This window comes from Taudactylus pleione, unplaced genomic scaffold, assembly GCF_031769625.1.
Source record: "Taudactylus pleione unplaced genomic scaffold, aTauple2 ptg000390l, whole genome shotgun sequence".
NCBI lineage: Eukaryota > Metazoa > Chordata > Amphibia > Anura > Myobatrachidae > Taudactylus > Taudactylus pleione.
In genome coordinates this window covers 720,009-734,646 of record NW_028284791.1, presented here as the reverse complement: position 1 = coordinate 734,646, position 14,638 = coordinate 720,009, and the positions used below count along the sequence as shown (strand labels likewise).

Here is a 14,638-nt window from a genome sequence, read left to right as displayed (position 1 = left end):
TCTGCTGTGAAAGATATATCTGTCATCTGCTGATGTGTACAGGCGGCCGATCACCCGTGCACATGCTGCAGAGACCCGCCGGTGATTGACAGCTCAACAGGGCGGGTAATTGAACTGCCCACCAAGTTGAGTTGTCAAGCCCAGCACATCGGGCAGAAGATTGGCAGGTGTGTATACATTTATCAATCGCCAGATAGGTCGGCGGGACGGCCAACCTAGTGTGTACCCAGCTTTACTCCCCCACTCTGTATAGACAGCCGTATAACATGACAGAAGGCAGCTGAGAGGAAGGAGTAGCCTGCCCTACAGTGGTAAACCAGTGATCACAGTAAGCCATTGGATACGGCAGTAGGGCCATCCTGCCTGAGCTGAATGTATTTATTTTAGATGTGGGCACCATTCCAGACTATTGGAGCACTGCCCTGGACATATATGTACATATTGGGCTCTATAGCAGTGCATCCCTAACAGTGCATGTTTTCCAGATCTCCTAGTTGGTGCACAGGTTAATTATTACTGGCTGATGCATGTTAAAAGATCCACAGGTGGTGCTAATTACTTCATTTGTGATACTGAGAAGAACATGCAGCACTAGTAACAATCTATTATATTACTATCTCTAATGTGGTCATGGTGGGGGCCGGGCAGGGGGGTTTCCAGGCAGCTGGAAACCCCCCTGCATTTGCCTATGGTGGAGATGTTGCCCATAGCAACCAATCAGATTCTACTTATCATTTATCTAGCACCTTCTAGAAGATAATAGCTAGAATCTGATTGGTTGCTATGGGCAACATCTCAACTTCTATAATACCGCACTTTAGCAAATATACCCCCTGAATCAGTTGTTTTAATAATTTAATATACTGTGAGTAAAAGCTGCATATTCTCCATATATGTGATAAAAGATCACCATACAATGTGTGTGTATAATCTGTAGTACCCAGCCTGATACCATGTAATAAAAGCCGCCTCCGCCAATATGATGGATTGCAGTGCCTGGCTGAAGGACACGGTCGACCCAGTCATCAGAAGGTTGGACACTCGTATTGCTGCAGCGACCGGTTTAAACGTCCACGTTCCATACGCGGAGCATCTCCAGGTGGTGAATTACGGTATCGGGGGACACTACGAGCCGCACTTTGATCACGCCACGGTAAGTAACCTCCATGCACAGACAAAGTACGGGATCACTGTGACCAGCTGCACGCTGCCTTCAGCTATACCCTGTATGATACACGCTGTCAGCCAATGACACGGCCTCTACATGTATGAGCCGCCAGTGTCAGGGGCCACAGCTTATAAGTACAAATGCAATTATTGGTATGCAGTCGGGAAGCCGGCAGACCTAACCCCGACAGCCGGCTTCCCGACTGCTTAATCCCGGCGAGGGTTAAATGACAGGTTTAGGGTTCCCGGGGGGGGGGGGATTTAGGGTTAGGCACCCCCCGGGGAGGTTAGGTTTAGGTTAGGGGAGGGAGGGGTTAGAGTTTGGCACCCCCGGGGGAAGGTTAGGGTTAGGCACCCCCCCCCCCCCGGGGATTTAGGTTTAGGCAGCGGTGAAGGGGGGGGTTAGGTTTAGGCACTGGGGGGATAAGGTTAGGGTTAGGCACCCCTAAGGGAGGGTTAGGAGGTAGAGGTAGAATTAGGTTAGACAACACCTTGGACGATCAGGATTTCCTCCTCTGCCGGGATACCGCTGTCGGGATTCCAACCACCGGGCATGGGTCCGGCGGTAAACCATACCGATTCCGTAATTGTTATATACAGGAAATTCATTCACTTCTGGAACATACACTATATTTATGACGCCCCTGGGGAAGGGCTCGTTATTGTATAGGTATATAATTATATAGCAGTTATATAGTTGACACTAGAATGTGCAGATTTATTATGTCGACATGGTTGAAATGTCGACACCTGGAAAATGTCATTTTAGAATATTGACAAATTAAATAATGACAGTGAAAATGCCGACATGACCATGACGGTTAGGCTTAAGGTTAGGAGTTAGAGGCTAGGGTTATCATCAGCGTTAGGGTTACACTTACAAGTGGCATATGTATAATGGGTGCAGGGTGTGTGGCGCACATGGGCCCCTGGGTACAGGGGGGGCACAAATCGCACACCCAGCACCCATGTTCAATACTTACCTCTTCGGAGTTGGCAGTGATAGTGCTGCACAAGTCACCAGGAAAGTGGAACAGCGGCACAGGGCCAGAGCATGCTCACATGTGCCGCCCACTAGAGAGGAGGGGGCCCAGATGGAGACTCTCATAATACAACCCGGACACTTACCATTCATAACTAACAGGTATACCCCTTTCACTCATAACCCGGGTCGTCACTCTTCACACCAGACCCGGATCTTCCAGGCAGGGCCGGCCTGGCCTATACGCCGGGTATGCGGCCGCGTAGAGCACCAGACTGAGGAGGGCACGGCGGCAGTCACCCGGCCTGAGGCTCGAGTCCCTGCTGGAGGGGGGAGGAGGGACCGCTCTCCTCCCCTCTCATCTATAGAGCAATGAAGCGTTCAGATTACCAAAGTGATGATCCGCGGCCAGCAGATCATCACTTTGGTAATCCGATCCGAGCAGTGCTGGCTGTACTGAGATCTACGCGGGAGGGGGCGGGGCCAGGTCATGTGCCTCTGGGCAGACAGACAGGAGGGCGCCCGTCGACGTCACTGCCAGCCAGACCTGTTCCCCGCTTTCAGTCCTCTGCTGCCACTGTTGGAGCCAGCAGGTAAGTCTGAGTAATCGGCTGTGATGGAGGGGCTGTATGAGGGGCTGTGATAATGGTGATATGAGGGGCTGTGATGAGGGGATATGAAGGCTGTGATGAGAGGATGAGGGGCTGTGATGATGGGGATATGAGGGGCTGTGATGAGGGGATATGAGGGGCTGTGATGAGGGGATATGAGGGGCTGTGATGAGGGGATATGAGGGGCTGTGATGAGGGGATATGAGGGGCTGTGATGAGGGGGATATGAGGGGCTGTGATGAGGGGATATGAGGGGCTGTGATGAGGGTGATATGAGGGCTGTGATGAGGGGGATATGAGGGCTGTGATGAGGGGGATATGAGGGGCTGTGATGAGGGGGATATGAGGGCTGTAATGAGGGGATGTGATGAGGGGATATGAGGGGCTGTGATGAGGGGAATATGAGGGGCTGTGATGAGGGTGATATGAGGGGCTGTGATGAGGGGATATGAGGGGCTGTGATGAGGGGATATGAGAGGCTGTGATGAGGGGATATGAGAGGCTGTGATGAGGGGGATATGAGGGGCTGTGTTGGAGGGGCTGTATGAGGGGCTGTGATAATGGTGATATGAGGGGCTGTGATGAGGTTGATATGAGGGGATGTGATGAGGAGATATGAGGGGCTGTGATGAGGATGATATGAGGGGCTGTGATGAGGGTGATATGAGGGGCTGTGATGAGAGTGATATGAGGGGCTGTGATGAGTATGATATGAGGGGCTGTGATGAGGATGATATGAGGGGATATGATGAGGGGATATGAGGGGCTGTGATGAGGGGGATATGAGAGGCTGTGATGAGGGGATATGTGGGGCTGTGATGAGGGGATATGAGGGGCTGTGATGAGGGGATATGAGAGGCTGTGATGAGGGGGATATGAGGGGCTGTGATGGAGGGGCTGTATGAGGGGCTGTGATATGGTGATATGAGGGGCTGTGATGAGGTTGATATGAGGGGCTGTGATGAGGAGATATGAGGGGCTGTGATGAGGATGATATGAGGGGCTGTGATGAGGGTGATATGAGGGGCTGTGATGAGGATGATATGAGGGGCTGTGATGAGAGGATATGAGGGGCTGTGATGAGGATGATATGAGGGGCTATGATGAGGGGATATGAGGGGCTGTGATGAGGGGGATATGAGGGCTGTGATGAGGGGGATATGAGGGGCTGTGATGAGGGGGATATGAGGGCTGTAATGAGGGGATGTGATGAGGGGATATGAGGGGCTGTGATGAGGGGAATATGAGGGGCTGTGATGAGGGTGATATGATGGGCTGTGATGAGGGGATATGAGGGGCTGTGATGAGGGGATATGAGAGGCTGTGATGAGGGGGATATGAGGGGCTGTGTTGGAGGGGCTGTGATAATGGTGATATGAGGGGCTGTGATGAGGTTGATATGAGGGGATGTGATGAGGAGATATGAGGGGCTGTGATGAGGATGATATGAGGGGCTGTGATGAGGGTGATATGAGGGGCTGTGATGAGAGTGATATGAGGGGCTGTGATGAGTATGATATGAGGGGCTGTGATGAGGATGATATGAGGGGATGTGATGAGGGGATATGAGGGGCTGTGATGAGGGGGATATGAGAGGCTGTGATGAGGGGATATGTGGGGCTGTGATGAGGGGATATGAGGGGCTGTGATGAGGGGATATGAGAGGCTGTGATGAGGGGGATATGAGGGGCTGTGATGGAGGGGCTGTATGAGGGGCTGTGATATGGTGATATGAGGGGCTGTGATGAGGTTGATATGAGGGGCTGTGATGAGGAGATATGAGGGGCTGTGATGAGGATGATATGAGGGGCTGTGATGAGGGTGATATGAGGGGCTGTGATGAGGATGATATGAGGGGCTGTGATGAGAGGATATGAGGGGCTGTGATGAGGATGATATGAGGGGATATGATGAGGGGATATGAGGGGCTGTGATGAGGGGGATATGAGAGGCTGTGATGAGGGGATATGTGGGGCTGTGATGAGGGGATATGAGAGGGCTGTGATGAGGATGATATGAGGGGCTGTGATGAGAGGATATGAGGGGCTGTGATGAGGATGATATGAGGGGATATGATGAGGGGGATATGAGGGGCTGTGATGAGGGGGATATGAGGGGCTGTGATGAGGGGGATATGAGGGGCTGTGATGAGGGGGATATGAGGGGGATATGAGGGGCTGTGATGAGGTGGATATGAGGGGCTGTGATGAGAGGGATATGAGGTGCTGTGATGAGGGGAATATGAGGGGCTGTGATGAGGGGGATATGAGGGGCTGTGATGAGGGGGATATGAGGGGCTGAGATGAGGGTGATATGAGGGCTGTGATGAGGGGGATATGAGGGGCTGTGATGAGGGGGATATGAGGGCTGTGATGAGGGGATGTGATGAAGGGATATGAGGGGCTGTGATGAGGGTGATATGAGGGGCTGTGATGAGGGTGATATGAGGGGCTGTGATGAGGGGATATGAGGGGCTGTGATGAGGGGGATATGAGGGGCTGTGATGAGGGTGATATGAGAGGCTGTGATGAGGGGATATGAGGGGCTGTGATGAGGGGGATATGAGGGGGCTGTGATGAAGGGATATGAGGAGCTGTGATGAGGGGATATGAGGGGGCTGTGATGAAGGGATATGAGGGGCTGTGATGAGGGTGATATGAGGGGCTGTGATGAGGGGGATATGAGAGGCTGTGATGAAGGGATATGAGGGGCTGTGATGAGGGGATATGAGGGGGCTGTGATGAAGGGATATGAGGGGCTGTGATGAGGGTGATATGAGGGGCTGTGATGAGGGGGATATGAGAGGCTGTGATGAGGGGGATATGAGGGGCTGTGATGAGGGGGATATGAGGGGCTGTGATGCGGGGATATGAGGGGCTGTGATGAGGGTGATATGAAGGGCTGTGATGAGGGTGATATGAGGGGCTGTGATGAGGGTGTTATGAGGGGCTGTGATGAGGGGATATGAGGGGCTGTGATGAGGGGGATATGAGGGGCTGTGATGAGGGGGATATGAGGGGTTGTGATGAGGGGATATGAGGGGCTGTGATGAGGGGGATATGAGGGGCTGTGATGAGGGGATATGAGGGCTGTGATGAGGGGATATGAGGGGCTGTGATGAGGGGGATATGAGGGGCTGTGATGAGGGGGATATGAGGGGCTGTGATGAGGGGATATGAGGGGCTGTGATGAGGGGATATGAGGGGCTGTGATGAGGATGATATGAGGGGCTGTGATGAGGGTGATATGAGGGGCTGTGATGAGGATGATATGAGGGGCTGTGATGAGGATGATATGAGGGGATATGAGGGGCTGTGATGAGGGGGATATGAGAGGCTGTGATGAGGGGATATGTGGGGCTGTGATGAGGGGATATGAGGGGCTGTGATGAGGGGATATGAGAGGCTGTGATGAGGGGGATATGAGGGGCTGTGATGGAGGGGCTGTATGAGGGGCTGTGATATGGTGATATGAGGGGCTGTGATGAGGTTGATATGAGGGGCTGTGATGAGGAGATATGAGGGGCTGTGATGAGGATGATATGAGGGGCTGTGATGAGGATGATATGAGGGGCTGTGATGAGGGTGATATGAGGGGCTGTGATGACGATGATATGAGGGGCTGTGATGAGAGGATATGAGGGGCTGTGATGAGGATGATATGAGGGGATATGATGAGGGGATATGAGGGGCTGTGATGAGGGGGATATGAGAGGCTGTGATGAGGGGATATGTGGGGCTGTGATGAGGGGATATGAGGGGCTGTGATGAGGGGATATGAGAGGGCTGCGATGAGGATGATATGAGGGTATATGATGACGGATATGAGGGGCTGTGATGAGAGGGATATGAGAGGCTGTGATGAGGGGATATGTGGGGCTGTGATGAGGGGATATGAGGGGCTGTGTTGAGAGAGATATGAGGGGCTGTGATGAGGGTGATATGAGGGGCTGTGATGAGGATGATATGAGGGGCTGTGATGAGGGGGATATGAGGGCTGTGATGAGGATGATATGAGGGGCTGTGATGAGGGGGATATGAGGGGCTGTGATGAGGGGGATATGAGGGGCTGTGATGAGGGGGATATGAGGGGCTGTGATGAGAGGGATATGAGAGGCTGTGATGAGGGTGATTTGAGGGCTGTGATGAGGGGGATATGAGGGGCTGTGATGAGAGGGATATGAGGGGCTGTGATGAGGGGGATATGAGGGGCTGTGATGAGAGGGATATGAGGGGCTGTGATGAGGGGGATATGAGGGGTTTGTGATGAGGGGGATATGAGGGGCTGTGATGAGGGGGATATGAGGGGCTGTGATGAGGGGGATATGAGGGGCTGTGATGAGAGGGATATGAGGGGCTGTGATGAGGGGAATATGAGGGGCTGTGATGAGGGGGATATGAGGGGCTGTGATGAGGGGGATATGAGGGGCTGTGATGAGGGGGATATGAGGGCTGTGATGAGGGGATGTGATGAAGGGATATGAGGGGCTGTGATGAGGGTGATATGAGGGGCTGTGATGAGGGTGATATGAGGGGCTGTGATGAGGGGGATATGAGGGGCTGTGATGAGGGGGATATGAGGGGCTGTGATGAGGGTGATATGAGAGGCTGTGATGAGGGGATATGAGGGGCTGTGATGAGGGGGATATGAGGGGCTGTGATGAGGGGGATATGAGGGGGCTGTGATGAAGGGATATGAGGAGCTGTGATGAGGGGATATGAGGGGGCTGTGATGAAGGGATATGAGGGGCTTTGATGAGGGTGATATGAGGGGCTGTGATGAGGGGGATATGAGAGGCTGTGATGAGGGGGATATGAGGGGCTGTGATGAGGGGGATATGAGGGGCTGTGATTCGGGGATATGAGGGGCTGTGATGAGGGTGATATGAAGGGCTGTGATGAGGGTGATATGAGGGGCTGTGATGAGGGGATATGAGGGGCTGTGATGAGGGGGATATGAGGGGCTGTGATGAGGGGGATATGAGGGGCTGTGATGAGGGGATATGAGGGGCTGTGATGAGGGGGATATGAGGGGCTGTGATGAGGGGGATATGAGGGGCTGTGATGAGGGGATATGAGGGGCTGTGATGAGGGGGATATGAGGGGCTGTGATGAGGGGGATATGAGGGGCTGTGATGAGGGGGATATGAGGGGCTGTGATGAGGGGATATGAGGGGCTGTGATGAGGGGATATGAGGGGCTGTGATGATGGTGATATGAGCGGGATATGAGGGGCTGTGATGAGGGTGATATGAGGGGCTGTGATGAGGGGGATATGAGGGGTTGTGATGAGGGTGATATGTGGGGCTGTGATGAGGGGATATGAGGGGCTGTGATGAGGGGATATGAGGGGCTGTGATGAGGGGGATATGAGGGGCTGTGCTGAGGGGGATATGAGGGGCTGTGATGAGGGGGATACGAGGGGCTTTGTTGAGGGGATATGAGGGGCTGTGATGAGGGTGATATGAGGGGCTGTGATGAGGGGATATGAGGGGCTGTGATGAGGGTGATATGAGGGGCTGTGATGAGGGTGATATGAGGGGCTGTGATGAGGGGGATATGAGGGGCTGTGATGAGGGCGATATGAGGGGTTGTGATGAGGGCGATATGAGGGGCTGTGATGAGGGGATATGAGGGGCTGTGATGAGGGTGATATGAGGGGCTGTTTTGAGGGTGATATGAGGGGCTGTGATGAAGGGATATGAGGGGCTGGGATGAAGGGATATGAGGGGCTGTGATGAGGGTGATATGAGGGGCTGTGATGAGGGTGATATGAGAGGCTGTGATGAGGGGATATGAGTGGCTGCGATGAGGGGGATATGAGTGGCTACGATGAAGGTGATATGAGGGGCTGTGATGAGGGTGATATGAGGGCTGTGATGAGGGGATATGAGGGGCTGTGATGAGGGGGATATGAGGGGCTGTGATGAGGGTGATATGAGGGGCTGTGATGAGGGGATATGAGGGGCTGCGATGAGGGGGATATGAGGGGCTGCGATGAGGGTGATATGAGGGCTGTGATGAGGGGGATATGAGGGTGATATGAGGGTCTGTGATGAGGGGGATATGAGGGGCTGTGATGAGGGTGATATGAGGGGCTGTGATGAGGGGATATGAGGGGCTGTGATGAGGGGATATGAGGGGCTGTGATGAGGGTGATATGAGGGGATATGAGTGGCTGTGATGAGGGGATATGAGGGGCTGTGATGAGGGGGATATGAGGGGCTGCGATGAGGGGGATATGAGGGGCTGTGATGAGGGTGATATGAGGGGCTGTGATGAGGGGGATATGAGGGGCTGTGATGAGGGTGATATGAGGGGCTGTGATGAGGGGGATATGATGGGCTGTGATGAGGGGATATGAGGGGCTGTGATGAGGGGATATGAGGGGCTGTGATGAGGGTGATATGAGGGGATATGATGAGGGGATATGAGAGGGCTGTGATGAGGGTGATATGAGGGGCTGTACTGGAGGGGCTGTGATGGAGGTGACTGTGATGAGGGGGAGTGAGAGGGGCTATTTTGATGGGCTGTGAAGAGGGGATATGAGGGGGCTGTGATGAGGGCGGTATGGGGACTGTGATGAAGAGCTGTGTTGAGGGGGGTTGTGATGACCGGGGCTGTGGTGAGGGGTGCTGGGTTGTGAGGGGCTCCATGGGGGGGATGAGTGAGCTAGTATGAAGGTCCACTGAGGGGCACCAAAATCTATTCCCGCTTACCGATATCTTTGGCTCGGGCCAGCCTTGCTTCCAGTGACCCGGGGCTTTTGTCAGACAGTGGACGTTTGTCATTATGCCGGTCATTATGCCATTCACACTACAGACGACCCAGGTCATCACCATTCACACCAGATCGGGGGCTTCTGTCAGACAGTGGACGTTTGGCCTTATGCTGGTCATAATACCATTCACACTACAGACAACCCGGGTCGGCGCCTTGCACACATGGGGCCTAATCAGACATGTACATCCGATGATGAATGTACATCTCCGATGGTTAGGGGTCTGCACCTACGCAGGACCCGTTCTGCACATGTGCAGAATGGGTTGCGCGATTACGCTTGCAGAACTGCCGAGCCGCAGTGTCGGCATACGCAGATTCCTGGCCTCTGAAGTGATCAGCACCCAGGAGGGTTTAGCTCCTGCAGCCTGACCAACGGAGGTCACTATGGTGCTCGTAAATGCTGCAAGGGCCGCGATGCTCGTAAATGCTGCAAGGGTCGCAATGCTCGTAAATGCAGCAAGGGTCGCGATGCTCGTAAATGCAGCAAGGGTCGCAATGCTCGTAAATGCTGCAAGGGTCGCGATGGTCGTAAATGCAGCAAGGGTCGCGATGGTCGTAAATGCAGCAAGGGTTGCGATGGTCGCGATGGTGTCTGCATTTGCATTAAGATGGACGGAGTTGCTCAGCTGTTTGTGTGCTGCTCTGCAATTCTGTCCATCTCTGAAACAGGCGCATAGTCTAGACCCGGGTCTGTACGTATGCCCCGGCAAAAACCCATGTACAGTATTTAGGCTATGTGTCAAAGGGGCATTAATGTCTCTTTTAAAGTTAGGAACAATTCCAGCTAAAAGGGGGTAATTTACACCTGGACACCTCTTAGGGGTAAATTTACTAAAGTGAGAGTTTTTAGAAGTGAGTTTTAAAAGTGATGTTGCCCATAACAACCAATCAGATGCTAGCTATTATATTCTAGAAGGTGCTAGTTATACATAGTGCTCACTCTAGCTCCGGTGGCAGGCATGGCCATTGAAAAGGGGGCATGTCTATAAGACGCATCCCCTTTTCGTCACTCTTGGGAGCGTGCCTGGCACTTACAGACACACCAGGTAGCCCCCAAGCGCTGCCGACAGGGAGAATAGATGCCGCACGGTGTCTATTCTCCGGCGGTGACCAGGTCACCGAACATTTCCCCACCCGAGGGACACTGCGACCCGCGGGTGAAGACGGCACCCGCAGGCTGTGAGGGCAGGGCACTTTTTGCCCTCCTTAAGCCCATGTGTATATATAAAGGGATAGTATGGTAAGCCTATGTATATATAAAGGGATAGTACGGTAAGCCTATGTATATATAAAGGGATAGTATGGTAAGCCTATGTATATATATAAAGGGATAGTATGGTAAGCCTATGTATATATAACAGTATAGTACCGTAAGCCTATGTATATATAAAGGGATAGTACGGTAAGCCTATGTATGTATAAAGGGGTAGTACGGTAAGCCTATGTATATATAAAGGGATAGTATGGTAAGCCTATGTATATATAAAGGAATTGTATGGTAAGCCTATGTATATATAAAGGGATAGTATGGTAAGCCTATGTATATATAAAGGGACAGGATGGTAAGCCTATGTATATATAAAGGGATAGTATGGTAAGCCTATGTATATATAAAGGGACAGTATGGTAAGCCTATGTATATATAAAGGAATAGTATGGTAAGCCTATGTATATATAAAGGGATAGTACGGTAAGCCCATGTATATATATATATATATATATATATATATATATATATAAAGGGATAGTATGGTAAGCCTATGTATATATAAAGGGATAGCACGGTAAGCCAATGTATATATAAAGGGATTGTACGGTAAGCCTATGTATATATAAAGGGATAGTACGGTAAGCCTATGTGTATATATAAAGAGACAGGATGGTAAGCCTATGTATATATAAAGGAATTGTATGGTAACCCTATGTATATATAAAGGGATAGTATGGTAAGCCTATGTATATATAAAGGGACAGGATGGTAAGCCTATGTATATATAAAGGGATAGTATGGTAAGCCTATGTATATATAAAGGGACAGTATGGTAAGCCTATGTATATATAAAGGAATAGTATGGTAAGCCTATGTATATATAAAGGGATAGTACGGTAAGCCCATGTGTATATATATATATATATATATATATATATATATATATAAAGGGATAGTATGGTAAGCCTATGTATATATAAAGGGATAGTATGGTAAGCCTATGTATATATAAAGGGATAGCACGGTAAGCCAATGTATATATAAAGGGATTGTACGGTAAGCCTATGTATATATAAAGGGATAGTACGGTAAGCCTATGTGTATATATAAAGAGACAGGATGGTAAGCCTATGTATATATAAAGGGACAGGATGGTAAGCCTATGTATATATAAAGGGATAGTATGGTAAGCCTATGTATATATAAAGGGATAGTATGGTAAGCCTATGTATATATAAAGGGATAGTATGGTAAGCCTATGTATATATATAAAGGGATAGTACAGTAAGCCTATGTATATATAAAGGGATAGTATGGTAAGCCTATGTGTATATATAAAGGGATAGTACGGTAAGCCTATGTATATATAAAGGGATAGCACGGTAAGCCAATGTATATATAAAGGGATTGTATGGTAAGCCTATGTATATATAAAGGGATAGTACGGTAAACCTATGTATATATAAAGTGATAGTATGGTAAGCCTATGTATATAAAGGGATAGTATGGTAAGCCAATATATACAGTCAGGTCCATAAATATTGGGACATTGACAGAATTTTCATATTTTGTCCTCTATTCACCACCACAATGGCTTTGAAATGAAACAAACAAGATGTGATTTAACTGCAGACTTTCAGATTTAATTTGAGGGTAATTACATCCAAATCAGGTGAACGGTGTAGGAATTACAACGGTTTCTATATGTGCCTCCCACTTTTTAAGGGGCCAAAAGTAATGGGACAAACTAAACAATCCTAAATCTAACTTTCACTTTTTAATACTTTGTTGCAAATCCTTTGCAGGCAATTACAGCCTGAAGTCTGGAACGCATAGACATCACCAGACGCTGGGTTTCACCCCTAGTGATGCTCTGCCAGGCCTCTACTGCAAATATCTACAGTTCCTGCTTGTTCTTGGGGCATTTTCCCTTCAGTTTTGTCTTCATCAAGTGAAATGCATGCTCAGTCGGATTCAGGTCAGGGGATTGACTTGGCCATTGCATAACATTCCACTTTTTAGCCTTAAAAACTCTTTGGTTGCTTTTGCAGTATGCTTCGGGTCATTGTCCATCTGCACTGTGAAGCGCCGTCCAATGAGTTCTGAAGCATTTGACTGAATATGAGCATATAATATTGCCCGAAACACTTCAGAATTCATTCTGCTGCTTTTGTCAGCAGTCACATCATCAATAAATACAAAGGTTCCATTGGCATCCATACATGCCCACACCATGACACTACCACCACCATGCTTCACTGATGAGGTGGTATGTTTTGGATCATGAGCAGATCCTTTACTTCTCTTCGCATCACTCTGGTACAAGTTTATCTTTGTCTCATCTGTCAATAGGATGTTGTTCCAGAACTGTAATGGCTTTTTTAGATGTTGTTTGGCAAACTCTAATCTGGTCTTCCTGTTTTTGTGGCTCACCAATGGTTTGCATCTTGTGGTGAACCCTCTATATTCACTCTTGTGAAGTCTTCTCTTGATTGTTGACTTTGACAAATATACATCTAACTCCTGGTTTGATTTTGTCTTGATTTGGCCAACTGTTGTGAAGGGGTTTTTCTTCACCAGGGAAATTATTATTCTGTCATCCACCACAGTTGTTTTCCGTGGTCTTCCGGGTCTTTTGGTGTTGCTGAGCTCTCCGATGCATTCTTTCTTTTTAAGAATGGTCCAAACAGTTGATTTGGCCACACCCAATGTTTTTGCTATCTCTCTGATGGGTTTGTTTTGATTTTTCAGCCTAATGATGGCTTGCTTCACTGATAGTGACAGCTCTTTGGATCTCATATTGAGAGTTGACAGCAACTGATTCCAAATGCAAATGTCACACCTAGAATCAACTCCAGACCTTTTACCTGCTTAATTGATAATGAAATAACGAGGGAATAGCCCACACCTGTCCATGAAATAGCTTTTGAGTTGATAGTCCCATTACTTTTGGCCCCTTAAAAAGTGGGAGGCACATATTGAAACTGTTGTAATTCCTACACTGTTCACCCGATTTGGATGTAATTACCCTCAAATTAAATCTGAAAGTCTGCAGATAAAGCACATCTTGTTTGTTTCATTTCAAAACCATTGTGGTGGTGAATAGAGGCCAAAATCTGAAAATTCTGTCAGTGTCCCAATATTTATGGACCTGACTGTATATAAAGGGATAGTACGGTATATATATATTAGAAAGAGAGAGAGGGAACAATTTTACAATAAAAGTAAAAGAACTTATCTTAAAAACAGGGTGGATGGTCCTACGGGAGAGTTTTCTTGTAGAATCATGAAAATCTGGTAAGGGATGAAAGTAAATGACAATCAGCAATTTGCTCCCAAACGCTGGAAAATGGACCAAAACTGTTGTTGTCTGACCGACCATTTTCATCTGTTTTCTGGCATTTAGGAGCAAATTGCTGATCATCAGGTACTCCCATACGTTACCAGATTTTCATTCCAACCAGCCAACTAGTTGGCTGGTTGGATGAAAGTTGGTCTAGTGTGTGAGCAGCTTAACAGGGGTATTCAATATGGGTGCGATAACATTGTTTTTGCGTTAATATCGGAGGTATGACGTCATTATCGCAGGTTTTACTTTTACACCGTATTCAATTTCAAAGACTTATCGCAGTTTTGAAAAGTCTTTGATAAAAAACGGGGATAACTTTTCACCATTGAATAGGTGTCGAAAAAAAAGTGCAGAATTGGGGTTTAGGGGTGCAGGCTTAAAAAAAATAGCCTGCACCCCTGGGAATGACATTTAAAAAAGAACTGTGTCAAAAAAAGTAAAGAAAAAAAATAGGGGCACCCCAAAAAATTAATTTAAAAATTGGGGTGAAAAAAAAAATGGGAAAAAATTGTTAAACAATAGGGAAATAGGTTCAGG

The 14,638-nt window shown here is 48.9% G+C and overlaps 1 protein-coding gene across 1 annotated transcript in view; it reads left to right on the top strand.

Moving 5' to 3' along the window:
- Positions 1-14,638, top strand: part of P4HA3 (prolyl 4-hydroxylase subunit alpha 3) — an 87,071-nt gene that overhangs the window by 63,349 nt on the left and 9,084 nt on the right. Inside the window, exon 9 of the mRNA XM_088445815.1 lies at positions 994-1,153. Within this exon, the coding sequence (XP_088301941.1) occupies positions 994-1,153 (160 nt within the window). The remainder of the gene's footprint in view (positions 1-993; positions 1,154-14,638) is intronic.